At 37.9% G+C, this 25,875-nt stretch overlaps 1 protein-coding gene across 5 annotated transcripts in view; it reads right to left on the bottom strand.

Annotated features, from left to right (window-relative positions):
- The window catches only part of IFT88 (intraflagellar transport 88), a 149,215-nt gene that overhangs the window by 62,404 nt on the left and 60,936 nt on the right, over positions 1-25,875 (bottom strand). For all 5 annotated transcript variants that reach the window (XM_036106633.2, XM_078070594.1, XM_078070592.1 and 2 more), the window contains 6 exons: positions 21,137-21,236; positions 16,316-16,402; positions 9,951-10,137; positions 8,053-8,161; positions 4,912-5,062; positions 4,304-4,419 (listed from right to left, as the gene is read on the bottom strand). In XM_036106633.2, the coding sequence (XP_035962526.2) occupies positions 4,304-4,419; positions 4,912-5,062; positions 8,053-8,161; positions 9,951-10,137; positions 16,316-16,402; positions 21,137-21,236 (750 nt within the window). The remainder of the gene's footprint in view (positions 1-4,303; positions 4,420-4,911; positions 5,063-8,052; positions 8,162-9,950; positions 10,138-16,315; positions 16,403-21,136; positions 21,237-25,875) is intronic.

Consider the following 25,875-nt stretch of genomic DNA (forward strand, 5'->3'; position numbering starts at 1 on the left):
CCCATAACCAGCAAGGAAACTGAAGCAGTCATCAAAAATCTCCCAACAAGAGTCCAGGGCCAGATGGCTTCCCAGGGGAATTCTACCAAACATTTAAAGAACTAATACCTATTCTTCTGAAGCTGTTTCAAAAAAACAGAAATGGAATGAAAACTTCCAAACTCTTTCTATGAGGCCAGCATTACCTTGATCCCAAAACCAGACAAAGACCCCACCAAAAAGGAGAACTACAGACCAATATCCCTGATGAACATGGATGCAAAAATTCTCACCAAAATACTTGCCAGTATGACCCAACAGTACATTAAAAGGATTATTCACCATGAACAAGTGGGATTTATTTCTGGGCTGCAAGGGTGCTTCAACATCCACATATCAATCAATGTGATACACTACATAAATAAAAGAAAGGACAAGAACCATATGATCCTCTCAATTGATGCAGAAAAAGCATTTGACAAAATATAGTATCCTTTCATGATTACAACTCTTCATAGTGTAAGGATAGAGGGAACATATCTCAATATCATAAAAGCCATACACGAAAAGCCCACTGAGAGCTTTTCCCCTAAGGTCAAGAACATGGCACGGATGTCCACTATCACCTCTGCTGTTCAACACAGTACCAAAAGTCCTAGCCTCAGCAATCAGACAACAAAAAGAAATAAAAGGCATCCAAATTGGCAATGAAAAAGTCAAACTCTCACTCTTTGCAGATGATATGATACTCTATGCGGAAAATCCAAAATTGCTAGAACTCATACAGGAATTCAGCAAAGTGCAGGATTAAAATCAATGCACAGAAATCAGTGGCATTCCTATACACTAACATGAGACAGAAGAAAGAATTTAAGGACTCAATCCAATTTACAATTGTCCCCAAAACCATAAGATATATAGGTATAAACCTAACCAAAGAGGCAAAGGATCTGTACTCAGAAAACTATAGAACACTCATGAAAGAAATCAAGGAAGACACAAAGAAATGGAAAAACGTTTCATGTTCATGAATGGGAAGAACAAATATTAAAATGTCTATGCTACCTAGAGCAATCTACACATTCAATGCAATCCCTATCAAAATACAATCAACTTTTTTCACAGAGCTGGAACAAACAATCCTAAAATTTATATGGAACCAGAAAAGACCCCGAATAGCCACAGGAATGTTGAAAAAGAAAACCAAAGCTGGTGGCATCACAATGCCAGACTTCAAGCTCTATTACAAAGCAGTAATCATCAAGACACTATGGTACTGGCACAAAAACAGACACACAGAACAGAGAAGCCAAAAATGGACCTTCAAATCTATGGTAAACTAATCTTCAACAAAGCAGGAAAGAATATTCAATGGAAAAAAGACGGTGTCTTCAACAGATGGTGTTGGGAAAATTGGACAGCCATATGCAGAAGAATGAAACTGGACCATTCCCTTACACCATACACAAAAATAGACTCAAAATGGAAAAAGACTTAAATGTGAGACAGGACTCCATCAAAATCCTAGAGGAGAACACAGGCAGCAACCTCTTTGACCTCGGCCGCAGGAACTTCTTGCTAGACACATCTCCAAAGGCAAGGGAAACAAAGGCAAAAATGAACTATTGGGACTTCATCAAGATAAAAAGCTTTTGCACAGCAAAGGAAACAATCGACAAAATCAGAAGACAACCAACAGAATGGGAGAAGATATTTGCAAATGACGTATCAGATAAAGGGCTAGTATCCAAAATCTATAAAGAACTTATCAAACTCAACACCCAAAGAACAAAGAATCCAATCAAGAAATGGGCAGAAGACATGAACAGACATTTTTCCAAAGAAGACATCCAAATGGCCAACAGACACATGAAGAAGTGCTCAACATCACTCGGCATCAGGGAAATCCAAATCAAAACCTCAACGAGATACCACCTCACACCAGTCAGAATGGTTAAAATTAACAAGTCAGGAAACAACAGATGTTGGCGGGGATGCAGAGAAAGGGGAACCCTCCTACACTGTTGGTGGGAATGCAAGCTGGTTCAGCCACTCTGGAAAACAGTATGGAGGTTTCTCAAAAAGTTTAAAATAGAGCTACCATACGATCCAGCAATTGCACTCCTGGGTATTTACCCCAAAGATACAAATGTAGGGATCCGAAGGGGTACGTGCACCCCGATGTTTATAGCAGCAATGTCCACAATAGCCAAACTGTGGAAAGAGCCCAGATATCCATCGACAGATGAATGGATAAAGAAGATGTGGTATATATATATGATGGAATATTATGCAGCCATCAAAAGGAATGAGATCTTGCCATTTGCAATGACGTGGATGGAACTAGAGGGTATTATGCTGAGTGAAATAAGTCAATCAGAGAAAGACATGTATCATATGACCTCACTGATATGAGGAATTCTTAATCTCAGGAAACAAACTGAGGGTTGCTGGAGTGGTGGGGGGTGGGAGGGATGGGGTGGCTGGCTGATAGACATTGGAGAGGGTATGTGCTATGGTGAGCACTGTGAATTGTGTAAGACTGTTGAATCACAGACCTGTACCTCTGAAACAAATAATACATTATATGTTTAAAAAAAAAAAAGAAGATAGCAGGAGGGGAAGAATGAAGGGGGGGAATCAGAGGGGGAGACAAACCATGAGAGACTATGGACTCTGAAAAACAAACTGAGGGTTCTAGAGGGGAGAGGGGTGGGGGGATGGGTTAGCATGGTGATGGGCATTAAAGAGGGCACGTACTGCATGGAGCACTGGGTGTTATACACAAACAATAAATCATGGAACACTACATCAAAAACTAATGATATAATGTATGGTGATTAACGTAATAAAAAAAATATATATATATATACATAAAAGAAAACATACAAATGGCCAACAGAGACATGAAAAAATGTTCAACATTACTCAGCATCAGGGAAATACAAATCAAAACTACAATGAGATACCACCTCACACCAATCAGAATGGCTAATATTAACAAGCCAGAAAACAGATGTTGGCGAGGATGTGGAGAAAGGGAAACCCTTTTACACTGTTGGTCCGAATGCTGGTGCAGCCACTCTGGAAAACAGTATGGGTGTTCCGGAAAAGTTGAAAACAGAGCTACCCTACGATCCAGCAATTGCACTACTGGGTATTTACCCCAAAGATACAAATGCAGTTATCCAAAAGGGCACATGCACCCTAATGTTCATAGCAGCAATGTCCACAATAGCCAAACTATGGAAAGAGACCAGATGTCCATTGACAGATGAATGGATAAAGGAGATGTGGTTATATATATGTAAAATGGAATACTACTTAGCCATCAAGAAATGAAATCATGCTATTTGCAATAACATGGATGGAACTAGAGGGTATTATGCTAAGCGAAATAAGTCAATCAGAGAAAAACAATTACCATATGATCTCACTGATATGTGGAATTTAAGAAACAAAACAGAGGATCATAGAGGAAGAGAGGAAAAAATAAAACAATATGAAATCAGAGAGGTAGACAAACCATAATAAACTCTTAATCATAGGAAATAAACTGAGGGTTGCTGGACGGGTGGAGGGATAGGGTAACTGGGTGATGAACATTAAGCAGAGCATGTTATGTAATGAGCACTGGGTATTATATAAGACTGATGAATCACTGACCTCTACCTCTGAAACCAATAACACATTATATGTTAATTGAATTTAAATTAAAAAAATAAAAAAACACAAAATTGTCTAACATCAATTCCACACAGATCTCAATCAAATTATTAAGCATTCCTTTATCATTCAAATTATTCAAAGTCACATTTAATGTTAAAATTCAATTTGGCCAAATACAAAACAGACCTGAATTTTTCAATTGTTTTTTAATCAGGCATGTACAAAACATTCGGATATGAACTTAAAGACAGCTTTAAAATTTTTAGTATACAATGTAAATCGATTATAAATTAAAACCAACACAACTTATTTCTATTAGGTCTCTTTCAGAAATGAAACCTCGTCCAAGGACCAAGTCAGTCATTTTCTAATTGATAATGAAATAATACTTATTTGCTGAAATATGAAAAAGAAAAATAAAGTACCTTAAAGAAGGTATTTTTAAAAATTTTTGCATAAAAGACTAATATACTTATCACAATAAAGACCAAGTAAAATGGAATATCATTCAAGAAAATGGAAATAATGCATGAATGTTCATTAATATTTGCTTATATAATACCTGTAATATGTTTATCAGATTCTAATTCTAGGGATAAAATCAAATCCCAACACAAGGCATTTTAGTAAACATGAAATCAGTATAGTTACTTACTGTATAAGAGAAGCTCTTTCAAAGTATTGAATGGCTTTTTCACAAAACTGGGTGTCAATGTAATAGGCTCCAAGCCACTCAATGACTTCAATGTTAGAGGGGAAATACCTGTACGACTGGAAAAAATATGGAATGTGACAATACAACATCAGTGGCAACATATAATTTACACCTCAACATTTTACCTACTGACTGGATTAATTTATCCAATGTGAAGTTTCTTAGTAAAAAAGTATGAGCTGTCATAAGTACTTTGTAAGTTTTAAAACTACAAGAGTTAGAAAACTTAACATTTGTTTGACATATTTTTAAATTACCTATCAATAGCTTTTTGATGTACTGATAGATGATCTGAGTCTAAGTAAGTAATAGAATTAAAAAAGGGATGAAAATCATGCTTCAAGGGAACAATGAATTTGTACTTTTAATTTTTTTATTAAATTAATCAAAAACTAACTTTATATTCCACAAATGCTTTATTTTATTTTAAATTATTCATTTAGAAACTAGTAAGCATTTCTAATTCTTAAAAACTAAAAGGCCTGCTGACTGTTTTATAACAATTCGTAAAAAGCTTTAAAGAAGAAGGAAAGTAAGATTACACGTACCTCATAGTAATATTGAAATGCTTGGGATTTATCTCCTTCACTATCATATAATTCTCCTAGTTTAGACAAAGCTCTAGAATCAGTTGGAACAACACTGATCAGCTGCATTAACCATTCAATAGCTTGATTGGGATCTTCCATTAATTCATATCTTGGACAATTTCAGTTAAGGATAACACAATTTTTCTAAATTCACTGATCAATAAGGAAACCTAAAAACATTACAGTAAAAATATTTCTTAGCCTATAGTAATGTGCTATTTAATACTGTTTACTCTGAATTTCTTCAGGGATGGGGATGAAAAATGCAGCACTGTAACACTCATGTTCCATATATGCCTTGCTTTTCCTTTTGCTTCATTATTATCCACTAAGATCAACTCCCAAATTTCTAGCAGAATTAACAGTTTGCTCTTTTATTCAAAGCACTGTCCACTGTCCAAAATTTGTCCTTAATAAAAATGCCTAAAAATTACGTTCAATTATTCTACCTCTCTTAAAATGTTCAAATATTAAGGGAAGAGTTTCCATGTATTTTCCAGGAGTTTTCCCTAATTAGATTATAAACCCCAAATAAGGAGTTCGTTTTTGTAGATTTTGTGCCTAGTAAATCCTCTGCATACACTCAAATAATTTATTCCTGCCAATACTTATTGACTATTTATTTTTATATTAAATGTCTCAGTGAAATGAAAATATTCCAATCCAAAGTTTTATTGAAAAAGAAGAATCTGGGTTTTTTGGTTTGTTTTTTTTTAAAGATTTTATTTATATATTTGAGAGAGAAAGAGAGAGAGAGAGCGTGAGCAAGGGGAGGGGCAGAGGGAGAGGGAGAAGCAGACTCCCCGCTGAGCAAGGAGCCTGATGCAGGGCTCGATCCCAGGGCTCTGAGATCATGACCTGAGCCGAAGGCAGACACTTAACCGACTGAGCCACCCAGGCGCCCCAAGAATCTTGTTTTTAATGATGGCAAGTGTGATACCATAGAGAAACATAAAAATAAGAAAATGTATTCAAACAGCCTTAAACTATCAATTGCTTAACTAAATCCAAACTGATCATGAACTGGGCAGTATCAGATCATGATAGTGGAAATTTCAGAGAGATCAAATGGACAAAACAAAAAAGCTAAATGGAATAAACATGAAACCATCTGCTCTAAAAATAATTTTTTCATTAAAAAATGTTTTATGTACTCTAACAAAAGTAGAGCAGATAGTATTTAAAATTAATAGTATACCTTATAACATACTTTTTCCTAACATATTTCTATAAAATTTATATCAAGATAATGCTAACTTAAAAACCTACATAAGATTTTTTTTTTTTTTTTGCAGAGAGATAGAGAGAGAGCACAGATAGGCAGAGTGGCAGGCAGAGGGAGAGGGAGAAGCAGGCTCTCCGCCAAGCAGGGAGCCTGATATGGGGCTCGATCCTAGGACCCCGGGATCATAACCCAAGCCGAAGGCAGACGCCTAACCGACTGAGCCACCCAGGCACCCCTCTACATAAGATTTTAACCTTGGGGTGCCTGGGTGGCTCAGTCAGGCACTCAACTCTTGATTTCAGCTCACGTCATGATCTCAGGGTCACAGGATCGAGCCCCCTGTCGAGCTCCCCACTCAGCAGGGAGTCTGCTTCTCTCCCTCTTCCTCTGCCCACCCTCCTCTCTAAAGATAAATAAATAGAATACTTTTTTAAAAAGAGAGAGATTTTAAACTTTCCTGGGGCACCTAGGTGGCATGGTCAGTTAAGCATCTGACTCTTGGTTTAGGCTTAGGTCATGGTCTTAGGGTGGTTAAGACTGAGTCCTGTGATGGGCTCTGTGCTGAGCATGGAGTCTGCTTGAGTTTCTCTCTCCCACTCCCTATGCCCTTCCCCCCATGCATGCATGCACTCTCTCAAATAAAATCTTAAGAAAAAAAAAAAAAAGATTTTGGGCACCTGGGTGGTTCAGTCGTTAAGCGTCTCCTTTCGGCTCAGGTCATGATCCCAGGGTCCTGGGACTGAGCCCCGCATCAGGCTCCCTGCTCAGCGGGAAGCCTGCTTCTCCCTCTCCCACTCCCCCTGCCTGTGTTCCCTCTCTCGCTGTGTCTCTCTCTGTTAAATAAATAAAAAATCTTAAAAAAAAAAATTTTTTTTAACCCTTCCCAAATATTGTTGTGAAAGCTTATTATTTTTAAAATCAGGAGAGAAATTAACATGTTTTTCAAATACTGTCAAAGGCATTAAAAACATTAACAGATTTCTGCTTTTTCAACCAATGGCAAGGAAAAAAAAAAAACCCAAACTAAAGAAAGCCAGGAGTTGTAGGAGAAACTGACACAGGAGGAATGTTTTCTATTTCAACATTCCCCAGAGTTCTAAACGTAATACTGGCATATATAGCCCACAGTCAATAAGTAACTACTGAGTGAATGGAATGAATGAGTGAATTCATATAAACTATTGGCTAATTTTGTAGGGTAAAGGCCTTTGAAGAGTTATACTCATTAAACCTATAGGTCAACTAAAATAAGACAAATAACCAAACTCAATCAACAGTACTAAGCAGTAATAAACAATATTTTCCTTTTAAATAGTAAGTTACTGCTTCAAAAATACCCTACAAGACTCAGACTTAATACATTCTAAAGTATCTAATCTACAGTCAATGAATAGCTTATATGTATTAAACATGTTATACTCAATTATTTCAACTATTATTTCCAAAAATTAAGAAATAATAGTTTTAACCTTTAAATAATTCCTTTTATAATGCAAATGATCTTTTAAAATCACCCAAAAAACAGACTTTTAACTATAGACAACAAAGAGATGGCTACCAGAGGGCAGGTGGGTGGGGGGATGGCAGAAATAGGTGATGGGGATTAAGGAGGGCACTTATCATGATGAGCACTGAGTAATGTACAGAATTACTGAATCACTACGCTATGTCTCTGGAACAAATACAACACCTGTGTTATTAACACTAGTGTTAATTAAACTGGAATTAAAATTGAAAAAAAAAACAGGATCACTCAAATATTTTTATCACATATTAATCTGATAAGTTTTAAAATATTATTCTCATCAATTACCTAATTGGCTAAGGTTATTTAATGAATTAACAACTGTCCTCAAGTTTTTCACATAAGATACACATTTGCTATCTGGTAAAGAACTTGGGCACTGTTTCTCAGGATTGCGTGAAGTTTCAGGAAACAATCCAAAGCTTCATCGAGCCGGTTTAGCCTCTTATAGGTAAGGCCTTAGAAAGAAGAAAGAAAAAAGCTATAAGCATTACTACTGGTAGTAATTTTCTCAAAGTCACAGAATAAATCCTTATATATATGTAATATTCATCCAGAAGAGGAAATAAAGATGAATAGATTTTTTTTTAAAGAAGAAGAAGGTGGGAGAGGGGATTTCCCACTAACATTTGGCAGACACCAAAACATGCTATAATGCTTTAGTGATTGTAAAGTGTGGGAGGGGAACAGGAACAGAGAAATACATCAGCAGAATACATAGTTCAGAAACGGACTCAGTTACAGAATTTAAACGTGGTAGGGACTAAGGGACTAGTAACAAAAGGTGCCAGGACAACTGACTACACATGAAACAAAAAAACAAAGATTCCTATTTTGAATACATTCAAAACTTACTTTAAAACTAAACAGAAAAACAAAGATGTAAAAGTATGAAAAGAAAATATAGGAAAATGATTTTATAATCTTGGGGAAGGGTAGGGCTTCATAAAGCAATAAGCAATAAACAAAGAAAAGCCACACATTTTATAAAAGCAAAATTTGACTACATAAAAATAGAAAAATTGTTTGACAAAAGAAATTACAAAGTTAAAAGCCAAGCAATGGACTAGGAAAAGTATTTAAAACTTATAAAGAGAATAAGTAAATATATACCTAGGCAAGAAATCTCCTGCATTAAGGCTTTTACTATTCACTTCCCTCTGTCAGTAATGCTCTTTTCCCAGTTACCCAAATGGTCACACCCTCCTTTTCTCCAATACGACTTTAAACTCTCCTTGACTCTGGCTAAAATGGCCAATTCCTCCCTGCCTCCTCTCCTCCCAACCCAGCCAGGTCTTCTTTTTGCCTCTGGCAGAAGATTAAAGACTCTTCTGGGGGAGGAAGGATCCAATTGGCTAACAGGCAGTTCCCCAACTACACAGATCAGACAGATGGCCCTGTGGCAGGGTGCCAGTGCATCAATTTCACTTGTGGCCTCAGAGATCCCACTTAGCTTTTAGCTGCAAACTCCTAAATGCGAGAAGACAGGCCAGGATCATCAGACATCAGAGGAGAGTTCATGACGTGAAATACAGAGGACAAAACAAACAAGCAAACCAAAGAAAGCAAAACACACCTATTGCAGGGAGAAGAAAACTTCAAAAGAAACTTCATTAATAACCCAAGAGATAAGACACAGTATTGCATCAATGTGTTTGCCACACTGCAAACTCATGACCAGGAAGAAATGATACCCATGTCAGGTGACCTCTGACAGGCAGGGAAGGGAATAAGATGGTGGTACGCCTCTAGGTCTTATAACATTTTGTTTAAAAACAATACCTGATGTTAATATGACAAAATGTTAAAATGTGTTAAATATAGTTGGTAGGGACATGAGTATTTATTTTTCTGTAAAATTTCTTTATGTTTGAAATTGATCATAATTAAAAAGGAAGAAAATGGGTTTTTTCCACCCATCAGTTTGGCATGAGTTAAATATCCAATATTAACAGGAACTTGGGAAACCAGTCAGTCTCATACACTATGGTGGCACATAAATTGGAAAAGTCTTTTTAGAGGGCAAGGGACAACATCTATCCAAATTTTGCATGTGCATAACTTTGGAATCAATTCCATTAAAAATAATCAATAATCCAAGAACCTTCTTTTCAATTTTTTGTTACAAGGAAGTCAACTCTTCCCTCTAATGAATTGGAGCTTTTTCAGCCAATTTAAAAAAAGAAAAGAGAGAAAAAAATTGTAAAGGAGAAAACCCAAAACAGCAATTTTGGTGGTTTTACTTACCAATATTATAAAGTGCTTCAGTACAAGAAGAATCATTTCTTAGAGCCTCTTTATAGAATTCAGCTGCCTTCTCATAATCACCATTTGCAAAAACTGTATTCCCTTTATTAGTCAGAGCTGAGGGATTATATCTATCAGAGTTCACAGCTAAATCTGCATAGCTGCTGGCTTGTGCAAATTCATTTTCCTAAATGAAATACAAAATGTACACAAAATATTTGGAGTTCATCAAATACCTTTTCTGACTGTTCTGGATTACAGACATGATAAACAGATTTTCTGAGATTGCAAATATGATAAACAGAAATACTTTACATATCTTGGTCTTGATAGGCTTATTCTACAAAAGATTTTTAATCAGCAAGCTCCTTCAGCTACTCAAGTTTCTTATGACTAAGACTTCTTCACAGACTCATGGTTTGAATAACAACACTATTTACATGTAAGTGGCTCCATTCTGAATGCCCAAATTTCACATCACAATTGCAGTACTATGCTTCCCAAACCTATAGCACTGAAATAGCTATAAAGGCATCACTATCCTTTCTGCTCCTCAAACAAATTGGTTGCGTTGCCTACCAGGACTTGCATTTCTAGCAAGAATTGTCTTCTCTCTGTCTCCTCTGCCAAATGCTCCATCAGGACCTTGCCATCATTCACTTAAGCTGCATGGACCTTTCAATTCTTAAATTGTGCAGCATTTGTGCCGTGTCAGCTTGCTTAAGCTAGGAACCAGATTTCCTAGAATCCCCTTCCCCGTATGGTTCTTGTCTATAGAGCTGGCGGAAAGGAACTTGTAGGACATGAGGAACGCAGACATGAAGCAGCAGCTTTTACCCTCTGAAGGTCTTCCTCTGGTCATCAGTGGCAGGACTGATGCAGAAATGCCTGTGGGTCCCAGCCTGTCCTCATTCACTTTGACTCCACCTCTGGCTCTTCTTCCCAACTGTGCTGTCCCTGCTGACCACAGTGACCTCGATCCCTGATGGGGTTTGGCTCTGGACCCACAGAGGAGGCAGTCGTGCAGAGGCAACTGCTTTCCACAGGCCTCTCCATGAAGGTCCCCTTTTGGGTGGTGCTGGACATGCTTGGCCACTCTGTCACTGTTCAGACCCCCTGACCCTCTTTCTGCCCCTTCACCTCCAGAGCTCCTCCACCACTGTGCAAGTGCTAGTTCCCGTATCCCTTCTCCCGTAACACCCCCGCTGACTGCTTCCCTGAGTGAGCTTTTAAAAAACTGAGATACAGTTCACATTTCTAAAAATGTACAATTCTGTGACATTTAATACATTCGCAAAAAATTGTACCACCATCACCAGTATCTATTTCCAGAATATTTTTACCACCCCCCCAAAAGATATCCTGTACCCATTAGCAGTCACTCCCTTATTCTCCCTCCCCCTCTGGCCCCTGGCAGCCACTTATCTGCTTTCCATCTCCATGGATTTGCCTATTCTGGACATTTCATAATAAATACAATCATATAATAGATGGCTTTTTATGTCTGGCTTCCTTCACTTAGCATACTGTTTTCAAGGTTCATCCATGTTGTATTATGCATCAGTGCTTCATTCCTGTTTACAGCTGAATAATATCCCATTGTATGGATAGGCCACATTTTGTTTATCCATTCATGGTTGATGGATACCTGGGTTGTACCCACGCACTTTTGTTCATTATGAATAATGCTGTGATGAACATTCATGTATTTGATATAAAAATTGGTACCTAAAAGTGGGTGCTGTCATAAAAACTAAAACATATAACCTTGTCTTTTGGGCTAGGCAGCAGGCAAAATTTAGAGAAGCATTAGAACCATATTAGTGGAGGCTGGAAAGGCGGTAAGGAATTGTTAGCAGAGGCTGCATAAAGGGAAAGTCATGTTTTGCAGTCATGAAACAACTGGGAAAACTGGCATCTACACTGACTTGGAAGTTAGAAAGTGTACTTAGTAAATGTATGCATGTGGCCAAGGAGGTTTCTAGGCAGGAGGTTAAAAGTGCCAATTAACTTACTTTAACTGGGTATGATAAAGTACACAAAGAGAAAGGAGCTTAAGAGAGAAGTGTTCTGATTTTCCAACTTGAATTTAGAAGAAATAAAGAAAAACCAGGACTTGTTGGGTTGGAAAATAAAATTATTTCATATCTCGGGGCGCCTGGGTGGCTCAGTCGTTAAGCGTCTGTCTTCAGCTCGGGTCATGGTCCCAGGGTCCTGGGATCGAGCCCCGCATCGGGCTCCCCACTCGGCGGGAAGCCTGCTTCTCCCTCTCCCACTCCCCCTGCTTGTGTTCCCTCTCTCGCTGTGTCTCTCTCTGTCAAATAAATAAATAAATAAAATCTTTAAAAAAAATTATTTCATATCTCTAGTTTCTCTTAGCAGCAAGAGTCTCAGAGTAAGAACTGGTTGCAGGGTAGAGATCACATCAAGTGTGTGGCTGGATTACCCTTTGGAAACCTCTCAGAAAGATTTAAGGTAGTGCCTAGCAAAGCAGACCTTCTCTCTCAGGTAGAGAAAAGCTTTCAAGTATCTTTGGGGCTCTAGTCCACAAAAGCCTTGTACAACTAAGTGGAAAGGGGTCTGCCTTGAAAAGAACTGTGGATATGGCTTCTGGGGCATGTAGGCACCCCCAATAAGATTTATAGAAAACCTGCCAAGTTTTTTAAGTGAATTGTACCAGCTTAAGTGTTGCCAGCTTGGATTAAAGGGACAGACACAGTCCAAAATGAAAGAAGGCCTCTGGGTCCCCAATTTTTCTGGGCAGAAAGCAAACTAAGAAAGTTAATCAGCTGCAAGTATAGGGTATTTTTTCTGTAAAAGGAAGGTGCTCTCTGAAAGCAGAGCCAAGAGCCACAGAGCCCAAAGGTTTGGGGGTACCACTCCCAGGGATCAGAGTTGGGTCCTAACTTAGGAACATTCCCTTTTCCCACTTTAGGGGGCACTGGCCCCATGTACTTAGCTGGATTTCTGACCCATTCAGGACCAGTGACTGCTAGGTACCTCCATCTCACCCCTTTTGAACAAGAGTTCAAACTCATTACAGTTACCCCATTCTTATCGCACCACAGGATGTTAAGTCTATGGGGTAGATGGTGTGTTTTTCTGTTCCTAGACCTTTGGATCAAGAGGGCCTGCGCCTGAGAAAGCCCCATCTCTATCTAGACCTGATGCTGTGACTGGTGAGACTATGAGTGTCCTTGGAGGGGTAATCATTTTGGCCTGGTAAGCACCTGAGTGCACTGGGGTCTCCTCCTATGGACCCTATCCCATGTAAGAAGTCTGGGCTCCCCTGCCAGAGAAGGAGGAATGAGATGCTGGTCAACAGCTCAGTTGCAGACTTGAGGGAAGCACTGGGACAATGCAGCCTCAGTCAAGCCTTAGAAGATGGCAGCAGGATGAGTGACCCCAGGCCAGACCAGCAGAAGGACCACCCAAATGAACCCAGCCTTTTCAGGTAAAATATGAGTAAATATATGGTTATTTTAAGCCACTATCTTTTGGGGCAGCTTATTACAGAGCAACAGAAACTGACACAACTGCATACTGGAAGCCAGACTCATAATTTTGCCCCAAAACAATTATTTTCCTCAGACCTAGGTGCAACAAATTATGATCAGATATTGTGATGACTCTGTTCAGTTGACTAAATCTAACCATTTTTCTTCCTTTTTAAAAAATCTTCTTGCCCCGCATCGGGGTCCCTGCTCCACGGGAAGCCTGCTTCTCATCACCCACGCCCCCTGCTGTGTTCCTGTTCTCACTGTGTCTCTCTCTGTCAAATAAATAAATAAAATCTTTAAAAAAAAAAAAAATCTTCTTGGTCTCCTCCCAAACATTCATCAAACTTGGTAAAGATTTGGTCACTAATTAAACCATTTTCACAAAAACCACAAATGATTTTCTAAATTCAAATGCAATGCGACAATGGAGACTGTGCTTCAGCCCCCCATACTTGTCCTTCAGAAGTGCTGAAGGACACCAGTGTCCGCTGTCAGCCCTCTCTGTGAATCACTCTAGCCCAAAGAGAAAGAGGTGCCTTGCCCAAAGTCGCACCCCCTTCCTGGTGAGCAGGCTGTACCCAATGACTGGCTGATGCAGACATACAAAGGCCCAGCCCCCTTACCCAAGTGGGAGAGGGTGCTAAGCAGCCATCCCAATTCAGGGGGTCCAGCAGGGTTGGCTAAGGCCTGTGTTGACTGCGTCACAGCCCAGTTTCCTTCTCCATTCAGTGCTGCTGCCAATTCTTCTCCCCGAGGTGCTGATCCAAAGAGATCTGCCCAGTAAACTTCATGCAAGCTAATCTCCAGCTCAGAGTTTGCTGTCTCATCAGCAAAAGTGGCCTTTTCTGACCCTTCATTCTTGTGTGCTACCTCTCTGATTTCAATGTTACATACTTCCTCTCGGTGCCTTCCTTTACTTCAGACATCATACTATAGTTGTTTTCCTGTCTTTTGATCCGAGTCTTATTCTTGTGTCTTTAATGTATGTGAATCCCAAAGTTAGTTCTCAGTTCTGTGCTACACTCTCACACTTGGAAATACCCTCTATTGTCTTAGTCAGTTCAGGCTGCTATAGCAAAATGCCACAGACTGGCTTCAACAGCAAACATTTATTTCTCATAGTTCTGGAGGCTGGGAGATCCAAGATCAGGGTGCCAGCAAATGTGGTGTTTGGTGAAAGCCACTTCCTGGTTTGCAGATGGCTTCCTTGCTGTGTCCTCACATGGCAGAGAGAGGGCTCTGGATCCTCCTTTTCTAATAAGAGCCCTAATACCATCAGGGGACTCTCAGGACTTCATCCCTCTCATGACTTCATCTAACCCTAATTATCTCTCGAAGTCCTTACCTCCAAATACAGTCACGTTGGGGGGTTGGGCTTCAATATAAGAATTTGGTTGGGGGAGGGGGACACAAACAATCAGCCCATAGCATCTATTATCAAAGCTTTAACCTCTACAGAGATGATCATCAAATTTTATGTCTAACCCTAACTTCCCATCTGAGATCAGTTCCACATGTTCCTGGACATTTCTATTTAAATATATCACCACTGCTACAAAAATTTTTTTAAAATATATTTAAAAACAAACTCAGCATGTCTCCCAATCTGCAGCCTCTTCTAAACCTGCATCTGGCACCACTCTCCTGGCAGACTTAAAATACTGGTGGCATTCTTCACCAGTGATTTTGAGCTCTTCTCCATCCAACATATGCAGGGAATAACATCTTTCCACTGAACAGTAGTTCAGCACAGGAGTAAATCGCAGTAATTCGGCACAGATCAGAAGCTCGAAGAGGGACTAGAAATGTAGTTTAACTAAATATAGTGATCCTTATGTACACATCACCTCCCAGCTTTCCTGCCTCTGTGCTTTTGTTCATTCCTTTAGTCTCCCAAAATGTTATCTGCCTCCACTGAATTTTTTTCTTTTTTAAAATTTGACAGAGAGTGAGCGAGCGAGCAAGCACAAGCAGAGGGAGCGGCAGGCAGAGGAAGAAGTAGGCTCCCTGCTGAGCAAGGAGCCTGATGCAGGGCTCGATCCCAGGACCCCAGGATCATGATCTGAGCTGAAGGCAGATGCTTAACCACCTGAGCCACCCAGGCGCCCCGCCACTGAATTTCTGAAGCACTTATTATCTATATTAATTTATTGTTCTCTACTTCCAACCAACCTTCCCTTCTCCCCTCCTAGGCTACCTGCATGCTTCCTCTGTTCCAAATTAAGAAAGTGCCCTTTTAGTGATCTTCTAGGCTTCTGGTATTCCCCACGATTGGGACCCAGCGGATGCTCAAAGTGTGCTTCTTATGGATGACACTGTACCTTGCATAAATCATTTAACCTGAGACATCACTTTCTTTACTACTAACATGGTGTTGAAACAGGGGGCACCTGGGTGGCTCAGCTGGTTAGGCGTCAAAGACTCTTGATTTTGGCTTAGGTCATGATCTCAGAGTCATGACATCAGGCCCTGTGTCAGACTTCACACTGGGTGGGGAGCCTGCTCAAGATTCTCTCTCTCCCTCTCCTTCTGTCCCTCCCCCCACCTCTCTCTCTCTCAAAAAAAAAAAAAAAAAAAAAATCTCTAGCTCATCTTCCAGATCTACATTTTACAATTCTCTGAGTGATGCTTAGCACCGTATTTTTCTCCCTCCCTTCTACTTCTGAGATGGTCCTCTTGTCATGTCCACAGACTTGACCCCTGGCGCAGAACCTGTCATGACCACCCAGTTCTAGACATCCAATTCTACTAACATTCTCCACCAGTCTTCTTTGGTGCCTCTCTAGGCATGCTCTTCAGGCAGAAAGTCAGCAACATAAAAATACCACATTATCAACTCTTAGTTATAAAAAAAACAAAACTTACCAAATAATAAAGAAATGAGAGGTTGGTTGCAGCTGCACTTTTCACTCTACTGTCCTTTTTTTCAAACATTTTTAAGGTCTCTACAGCCTAGAAATGAAATATCTGGAAGTTACTACCATTGTAATATGACAGTATTCAGGCTTAAGGTTGGGGTAAAGATCAGTGTATATAGAGTATAAGGCCAGGAAAGGACACAAAGGGGGTGGATTAATATGTTTAAGAAAACAGATGACAAGATGAGAATTTCATTTGAGAATTAAAATTTATAAAAAAGAATTTAAAAAACCCTAAAAATACAATAACTGAAATTAAGAACATAATAGATGGGCTTAACAGCAGATTAGATACAGCTGTAGAGAGTAGTAAATATTGGGCCTTGTGAGTCTTATGACACAGTTTAGTTTTTATCTTGCATAATGGGGTGTAACTGAGGTTCTACCTAAGAGACACAATCAAATTTGCTCTTTACAAAATAATTCTAGAATTTCTGCTTCTGGCTATCAGAGACCAGCCTATAGAAGACCATTCTACAGAGAAGAATTAGAAAAGTTATATTAAAATATTACAAGTATCTTTTGAAGGCACCAGAGAACTACTGAGGCAACCAGAATCTGAATGTCAAGATCCCAGAAAATTGAAAGACTAAATAAGCAAAGCAAAAACAGAGGCTAAGAAAAGGTCTCAGGAAAGAACATAAGAGACATATGGGAACACAGTAAAAAGGTCTAACTGAAATGTAACTGGAGTTCCAAAAAGGGAAGAAAGACTAATGGTGGAGAATTTTCCAAAACTGATGACAGAAACTAATTCTGGAAGTATTACAAAAAATTATCTTAAGTAGATCCAAATATAATTATATTCTCAAGCCATGAGAAATGAAAGTGCATTTTTAAGCACTTGGCCGGTCTGAGACAATCCTAACCAAACAGGATATTTGGAATGGTCAAACACTTTGCATGAAAAGTGAGTGAGTACTCAACCTAGAAATGCCTGAGAAATAACAGAAAAAAAAGTGGAGGAAGGCAATGGGTTTTCCTTCCTTCCTTCAAAATACATTTACTGAGAAAATGCTTGGCTTCTTGGCATCTTCTGCTCTTAAAGACAGTTGAGTCCAACCAAAAATCCTACTTTAGCTTTTATGATGGTTAAGAGCTGCTAATATTGAAAATATCTGACAAATCTGTGTTATGCAAGTGTTTGACCTCAAATGAAGTACCATTAAATGTACTGACTCAATTTTGTTAAGGGTAAAAGATTTTGAAATACTAGATTCTACACATATTGGTTATAATATAGGCAATTATTCTTTTCAAGGGTTTTTGATTATTTTAAAGAAAACCACTGGAAGTTTCTAGGCTAGTAGTTTATAATTCTACAAAGTAAACCCTGGAACAAAAAAGACCCCAACATCATATGCTCACTTTTCAGATTCTCTTTCTCACTTTCTCGGAAGAATCTTTGACAGAATTGCCAAGAAGTTCCTAAAATGCACCTCAAAAATTATTGCTGCTTACATTGTTCATCCTGTAGAAGTTATCTCATTGACTCTTTACACAATCTCCACGGCTATTAATGTAAAAGTCACTGTTGTTTTGAATCTTTAGGTTTTATAAGCTGCACATCACTTTGAATAAGAATTGACAATGTTTTAATCTTTACTTTTAGAGTGTGTCACAATAATAAAATGTGTTAATTTAAAATATAAGGCACATGAATAGGTGTAACTCACATATCCATTAAATTCTCTGAAGTAAAGTGCAGAGGGAAAGAAATTGTTTTCTGATATTTATGACATCCATAAAGCAGATTATCAAAAGCTAACTAACAACAATTAAAAAAAAACTCAGAATGCTATATAGTTTACATCATTCCTTTTAGAAACAACTATTCATATTATAGTCAAGAAAATGTCTTAGATTTTTAAATTTTCATCTTTGTTAACTTGTGGCCTATTAGTAACAAGACTTTAAGACTACATATAACAACTAATTATTCTCCCCTCAAAAGGTTACTATGAATTCAAACAATATATAAAAAGCAAAGCAATCCTAAGCCACTACTTAAAAGAATAACAGAAATATTTTGAACTTTACAACATTCATTTAAAGATTTATTTATTTATTTGAGAGAGAGAGAGCATGAGTGTGTGAGGGCACGAATGGGGGGAGGGGCAGAGGGAGAAGGAGAGAGAAAAAAACCTCAAGAAGACTCCCTGCTGAGTGTAGAGACTGAGATCATGACCTGAGCCAAAACCAAAAGTCGGCCACTCAACTGACTGAGCCACCCAAGTGCCTCAAACTTTACAACATTCATTAAAAAATAGCTGAGAGAATAAAAACATATTTCATATTTTAAATTTCTAAACTATAAATTACTCTAAAAAAGCTACAAAATTATTCTAATAAAGGGAATATTTCCAGGATATCTAGCTTTAAAATGGGCTGTTTTCATAACTGTTCTTTACATGTTCGATAAATGCATAGCCAATATTTCTGTTTTTAAAAATATTATACAATTGGGCGCCTGGGTGGCTCAGTTGGTTAAGCGACTGCCTTCGGCTCAGGTCATGATCCTGGAGTCCCAGGATCGAGTCCCACATCAGGCTCCCTGCTCAGCAGGGAGTCTGCTTCTCCCTCTGACCCTCCTCTCTCTCATGCTCTCTGTCTCTCATTGTCTCTCTCACAAATAAATAAAATCTTAAAAAAAAATTAAAATAAAATAAAATAAAATAAAATAAAAAAATAAATAAAAATATTATACAATTCATTTCATTTACAAGTGAAACTGATAAAAGTCCACCTAATAAAATTAAATTTAGTTTTAAATAGCAAAACAAATAATGAAATAATGAAAATAAACATTGTTAGTTTGGGTTGTGTTTCTTTTTTCCCCCCCACAAATGATTAGGAAAATAGATATATCTCCATTTTGGGTTTCTTTAGTGAAAGATGCCATCTACCTACTGGTTTCTGCATTCCACTGCATCTGTCCATACATTACAACTGGCCTTCAGATCAAACTACTTCATTTCATCCATCTTTGGCTTTTTAGTGGATTCCTTCTCTACTACAAAGGTGACTACAAAACAGCACTATCATCGCAAAGAAACATACTCTTGAGATTTCAGCATCTTTACTCAGCTATAGAATTATAACCTCATATAAGAAGGCCTACATTTTTCTCTTTTATTTTGAATTGCAAATAAAGTAGTCCTCATCAAATGATCATTCTGAGTTATGTCAACCAATCCCTTTTAACTTAACAAGGTTCCTTTCAACTAAGGTTATATTATACCCACCTCATCATACTTACAATACACAAATAAAAGAAACACAAAGTCAAAGCAGCAATGTTGAAAAGAAAGCAGAAATTACATTTTTAAAACATAGGTAAACTAAAATCTTGAAAATGCAAATGGAGCATAAGGTATTTTAAATGAGGACAGCTAGGAAAGCAGCAAACAATATGATTTGGATTAAATGAATTTTAAAATGAAAAAATTAGAGTTTATCCTTTAACGGACAGTTTTAAAACATAAACCGTGGTAATACATTGTTAAATCTTTCTATAAAGACCATTTAAAAATAAGGTATCAAGAGAAAACTGGCAAACATTGTTTTCTCTATTTTGTCACCTACAACAGTACTTATCGCACACATAAAAATTATTTTTTTGGTGCATAGATGACTTTGGCAAGATAATAAAGACCAATTTGTCTGACTTCACTTCCACTGGAAAAGCATTACAACAGTTATAGAGAGTTATCACTGGCATTTTTAATGACCATGAGTGTGATGATCAAATGACACAACAGACATAAAGGTCTTTTTGGTGCTTTAAAAATGCCAAAAAAAGGTTAAGCATACTAAATGCATATATACAATGGGACCAGTCCATGGGACTGCATTATATTAATCATAGAATGATTGTATGAACCCTGAGGCTTTATCTCCCCCCTCCTCCAGAAAGGAGTTAGTCATTTCTGTTGTCTCCTAGACAAAAGGAAGGCCCTTAGGTAGAAGAAAAACTGAAAACACAGGCTTGGGATAGGATGCAGGAAAGGTACTGCGGCTTCCTCTGGCCCTACCTCTCTGGGTCTAAACTTGGGAGGGGCTGAGTTTTCCAGCTGTGGGCACATTTGACACTAATCATTGGTTTTATGAACCAGGATATCAAGTTTCATTCTGTTTATTCTCTTCTGTTATCACCACCCCCATCCTTCCTTTTTAAAGCTGTCTATTCTTCTAGGTCTTGTCACAACTAGGTCTCATTTGAGAGAGACTACTGAAGGTGGAGTACCCATTCCATCTTGACCTAAGGTAGCAAGGTAGCAGTGGCACCAGCAAGAGATCCTGGAGCATTATGAAACTATGTATAGCAATGGGACTCTTTTATGCCCAATGCAATGTTAATGAGTAAATCAAATATAAAAATCAGGTAACAGGAAAGCTGCTCTGGTGAGAACAGTAGATGGAAGCATCAGGCTACTAGTTGGGCTCCTGGCCTTTCCTGATTCTAAAAAACCTTAGAGCTTTAGGTAACAGTTTGAAAACTTCTAGGGGAAAGTTGATCTCTGCACTAAAAAATGGTTTAGTAATTTAGGAACCATGCTTTACATGAACAGTATTTACATGCAGACAAACAGGACAAACAGGTCAAAATTAAAGTAATACTATAATATTGGAAATGATGTTAAGACAAGTAAAAACATTACTCAACTTCACAATAATTACAGATGACAATATTCTAGAAAAAATTGCCCAAGATTATTGCTTTCACCGTTAACATATAAAACTTCATCTAAAACTTTTAAAAACTTACTTGGTTAAAGTCCTTTTGTCTCAAGTATGTAATTGCCTTGTTTATTTCCAGATCATTTGCTAACTCTACATATTGAGACGCTTTCACAACTTCAACACACCTATAATGGAAAGTATAAAAAAGTTTTTATTTTGTTTTGGCATATTTATGTTGTTGGTGGGTTCCTTATGACTTTTCAAAACAATGTTAAAGTGCCCCTTGTGCTATCTAAGGCTAAGCACCTGATTTCTTCCAATGCAGGGAGTGAGTTACTGAATTCTTCAGTTCTACACTAATCTTATCTAAATTTCCTTTAGTTTATTGTCACGTCTAATTATTTATGGTATTTTAAATAAAATTGGATTGATATGTATAGTCTCATTTTTTAATTAACTACTAAATCTCAATTTGTAACAGGTAAAAGTCTTTCTAATGTATGTTCTGCTGGTGAGAAAAATTCTATAGAACTTGTAAAATATGTTTAAGTTTTATGTCCAACTTGAACAGACTATCACAGATCTGTTCCCAAAGCACACAGAACATTTGTTTTTAACTATATATCAGACACTGCACTAATTCCTTTATAAGCATTATCACATTTAATCCTCACAACAACCCTGAAAGATAGGCATGATCTCTCTTTTATAGATAAGAAAATGGAAGATCTGAGATCAAACATCTAGAAAACTGTCAAGTAAGAATCTGAAACCAATTTTTATTGATACCAAAATCCACTGCACCAAGACTGTTCTTCAAATTGAGGTCAACTGAAATCAGTTTAGTTGATCATGACCCTTATTTAAAAAACAGAACATATAAGATATCAAAGGGCATCATACATAATAAGGACAAGGACTGTTTCATGCAACTTGTTTTAGTAAACAATGTAGAAGAAGAAATAAATTTCTTACCAAGGTTCTGGTTCAAAAATATTTCAAATCCAATGGCCTGGACAAAGAATTTTTTTTTTTTAAGATTTATTTATTTATTTATTTATTTATTTATTTAAGAGAGACATAGAGAGAGAGAGCATGAACATGGTGGGGAGGGGCAGAGGGAAAGGAAGAGAGAGTATTTCAAGCAGGCTCCCCACTGAGGGCGGAGCCCAATGTGGGGCTCAATCTCACTACCCTGAGATCATGACCTGAGCTGAAATCAAGAGTCGGACACTTAACTGACTGAGCCACTCAGGCACTCCTGGCTTGGACAAACAATTTAAAAACATTAAAGCAGAAGATCCCTTTCTTCAGGCAGAATCTTTTATTTTATCCTCGACTTATCAAAGAACTTCTCTGCTTGCAGTGGGGATAGAGGACGTGAAGCTCTGCCTGCACAGTACCCCTCTGAATGGCCCTCTGTCCCCAGCCCTACCCCAACAAAATAGCCTATAGACATGGCTAAGACTGCAAGGGTTCCAAGAGAATGATCTGGAAACCACTGATACACCAATGCATTCAGCAAACATTTGTTGAATGTCTACTAGATGTCAGTAGTAGACATTCAACTGGTATATTTGGTACAGGGGCTAAAAGGATAAACAAAGTATGGTTCATGCCCTTACAGGGGAAGCAGACCAGTAAATTAAGTTCTGTGTAAGAACTATTATAAAGGAATATAAGAATGCAGCGGTAGAGACTCTAAACCAGACTGGGGAAAGGTATTCAGAAATATCTGCTACTCAGTTTGAATCTAACTTTTTATTACTTACAAGAGACACACCTTAAATTAAGAACATAGAATCATCAAAAGTAAGGTGAAAAAAAGAAATAGCACTAACCAAAAGAAAACAGACAATGCAAACTTTGAGGCAAGAGACATTATTAGAAGTAATAAAGGACACTGCTTAATAAAAAAGGCTTATTAATCCACCAGGGATATACCCCTATTCTAAATCTTCATGCACCCAATAACATAACTTCAAAATAATATAAAACAAAAGTTAATAAATCTAAAGAAATGCAGAAATCTACAACTATAGTAAAAAACCTTTTAACACACTTCTCTCAATAGCTAAAAGAATATGCAAACAAAAATCAATATGGATAAAATGATAGATTCCTTAAAAAATACACCTTATTAAAAATGACACAAGAAGAAAATCAGAAGTCTTATATTTATTAAAAAAGTAGCATCTGTTTAATAAAACTCTTCTTATAAAGAAAACTTCAAATGCAGATGGCTTTACTAGTGAATTCCTCCAATTGTTTAATAAAAAAATAATACCAATCCCATAAACTCCTCCAGAGAGGGGGAAAATATCTGAACTTGTGGTATAAAGTCAGCTTACCCTTGTAACAAAGTCAAAGACATTATTTTTTAAATTACAAACTTCAGGGGCACCCGGGTGGCTCAGTCAGTTGAGTATCCAGCTCTTGATTTTGGCTCAGGTCATGATCTTGGGGTCATAGGATCAAGCCTCATGTCGGGCTCAGTGGGGAGTTGGCTTGATTCTCTCTCCCTCTGCCCCTCCACCGGCACTCGCTCACTCTCTCTCTCTCTCCCTCAAATAATAAATTCTTAAAATTACAAACTTCATCCTTCTCATTAATACGGATGCAAAAATCCTCAGCTAAAGATTAGCAAATCAAATCCAGTGATATTTTAAAAGGATAATACATCACAATCAAGCAGAGTTCATTCCAGATGATTTAAATCAAAAATCAATCTTACGATTTTTTGATAGATGGATTTTCATAAAACTCTTAGCTAACCAGAAACAAAAGGAAACATTCCTTAATATGATAAAGAGTATCTGCAAGAATCCTATAGCAAGCATCATACCTAATGATTAGCAAGCTGTGGAAAGCTTTACCCCGTGAGATCAGGAGCAAAACAAAAACGCCTATTCTTTTTTTTTTTTAATTTAATTTTATTATGTTATGTTACTCATCATACAGTACATCATTAGTAAAAATGCCTATTCTATCACCACTTCTATTCAGCCTGAACTGGACATCAAAGCCAGTGCAATGAAGCAGGAAAACAAAAAGAAGCATAAATATTGGGCAGAAAGAAAACTGTCATTATCTGTTAGATGGCATAAATGTGTATGTAGGTAACCCAAAAACATCTAGAGACAACTACCTGCATTAGTAAATGTATTAGTAAAAGTAAATGTATTAAGGTCAGTGGATAAAGATCAATATCTAAAATTCAACTATATATCTACATACTAGAAAAGTGCAAGTAGAAAATGAAATTTTAAAACTATGCCCTATACCATTAAAAACATCAAACACGTAAGAATAAATGTAACAAAAGACATGCAGATGTCTAGACTTAAAACAAAAAAGTATTTTAAAGAAATTAGGGAGACCTAAATGGAGGAATGTATTGTACTTACAGATTTAAAAAGTAAACATTTTAAAGATGTTCTCTCCAGCCTGATCTATAGATTTGAATGAAATCCCAATTAATTTCCCCGTAGGTCAAGAGAAATGGAAGACAAGCCACAGACTAGGAGAAAATATTTGAAAAACAATGTCCAGACTCTCACTAAGCTACTGCACAGTACTGCTGCCCCGCTGTCCAAGAGGCCTGCAGTGACCAAAAACCGACGCTAGCCCCTAATGCTAGTGCATGTCCCAGACAGCAGCCTGCAGAGCCTAAGCAAATCCAAGCTCCGGATACGACTTCCCTTGTGGTCACCAGTCTCCCCCACCTCCCAGGGCCTTCCCCTTGTGTACCCCTTACATAAGACCCCCATGGAGCTTACCCAAGCTCCCTCTCTTTTTGGCTTGAATTGACTACTCTGGCCTTATCCCATGCGCCCCCAACACTCCACCCACAGACCCTAACAAGGCATGTGCCCCAGGTCCTGCCTCTCCCTCTGCCTGCACCCTGTCCTGACTTGCCTGTGTGGTGCCTCCAGTTGTGCTGTGTCCTTCCTCCAGGACCTGGGAGTAAGAAACTTCTCTATCTCAATTTCTCATGGTCAAGAATAACATTCCACTGTATGCATGTACCACTACAAAGCAATGAAAACCAACAAACCAGAGCCACATGCAACAACACTGACAACTGCCACACAGAGTAAAAGACACTATACACAAAACAATATGCATAGCACAAGTCCACCTACATGATGTTTAAAAAAATGCAAAACTATAGGGATGCCTGGTTAGGTGGTTAAAGCTTATAGACAAGCTAGGAAGTGATTACCATGTAAGTCAGGGGCAGTGCCTGCAATGGGCACAGCAGAACTTCTAAGGTGCTGACTATGTTCTATTCTTTAAATGTTATTAATCTATACAGAGGTTACATGGGTGTTTGCTTTGTGATAAATCACTGAGCTGATGTTACTGTTTTATACAATTCTTATGTGCTTCATATTTAACCACAAAAAGGTTAAAAATAATTTTAACCCTATACAAATGAGTTAACAAAAGTATGGTAAGAATGACAGAATAATTTATAATGAAAAATCTAAATAATGCAGGACTGACTTTTTCCTTTTGGTTTTCAATACACAGTTGTATTACACTATATGAGTTTCCAAACCTGGCTGCACATCAGAACCACATGGAAAACAATGAAAAAATATATATTCTTCTGTCCCATCTAACACCTACTGACTATCCACTTTCAACAAGTTCCTCAGTCAGCGGCAGCTGAGAAGTACTGGGCTAGCACAGGGCAATGGTTCTGTATGTTGGATATAGATAATGGGACCCTGTACAGGACTTTAAAAAATGCTGATCCCCGAGCTCAATCCCCAGAAATTCTGACCCAAATAGTCTACAGTGCAGCCTGGACATTGG

This window comes from Halichoerus grypus, chromosome 4 (genome assembly GCF_964656455.1).
Source record: "Halichoerus grypus chromosome 4, mHalGry1.hap1.1, whole genome shotgun sequence".
Taxonomy (NCBI): Eukaryota; Metazoa; Chordata; class Mammalia; order Carnivora; family Phocidae; genus Halichoerus; species Halichoerus grypus.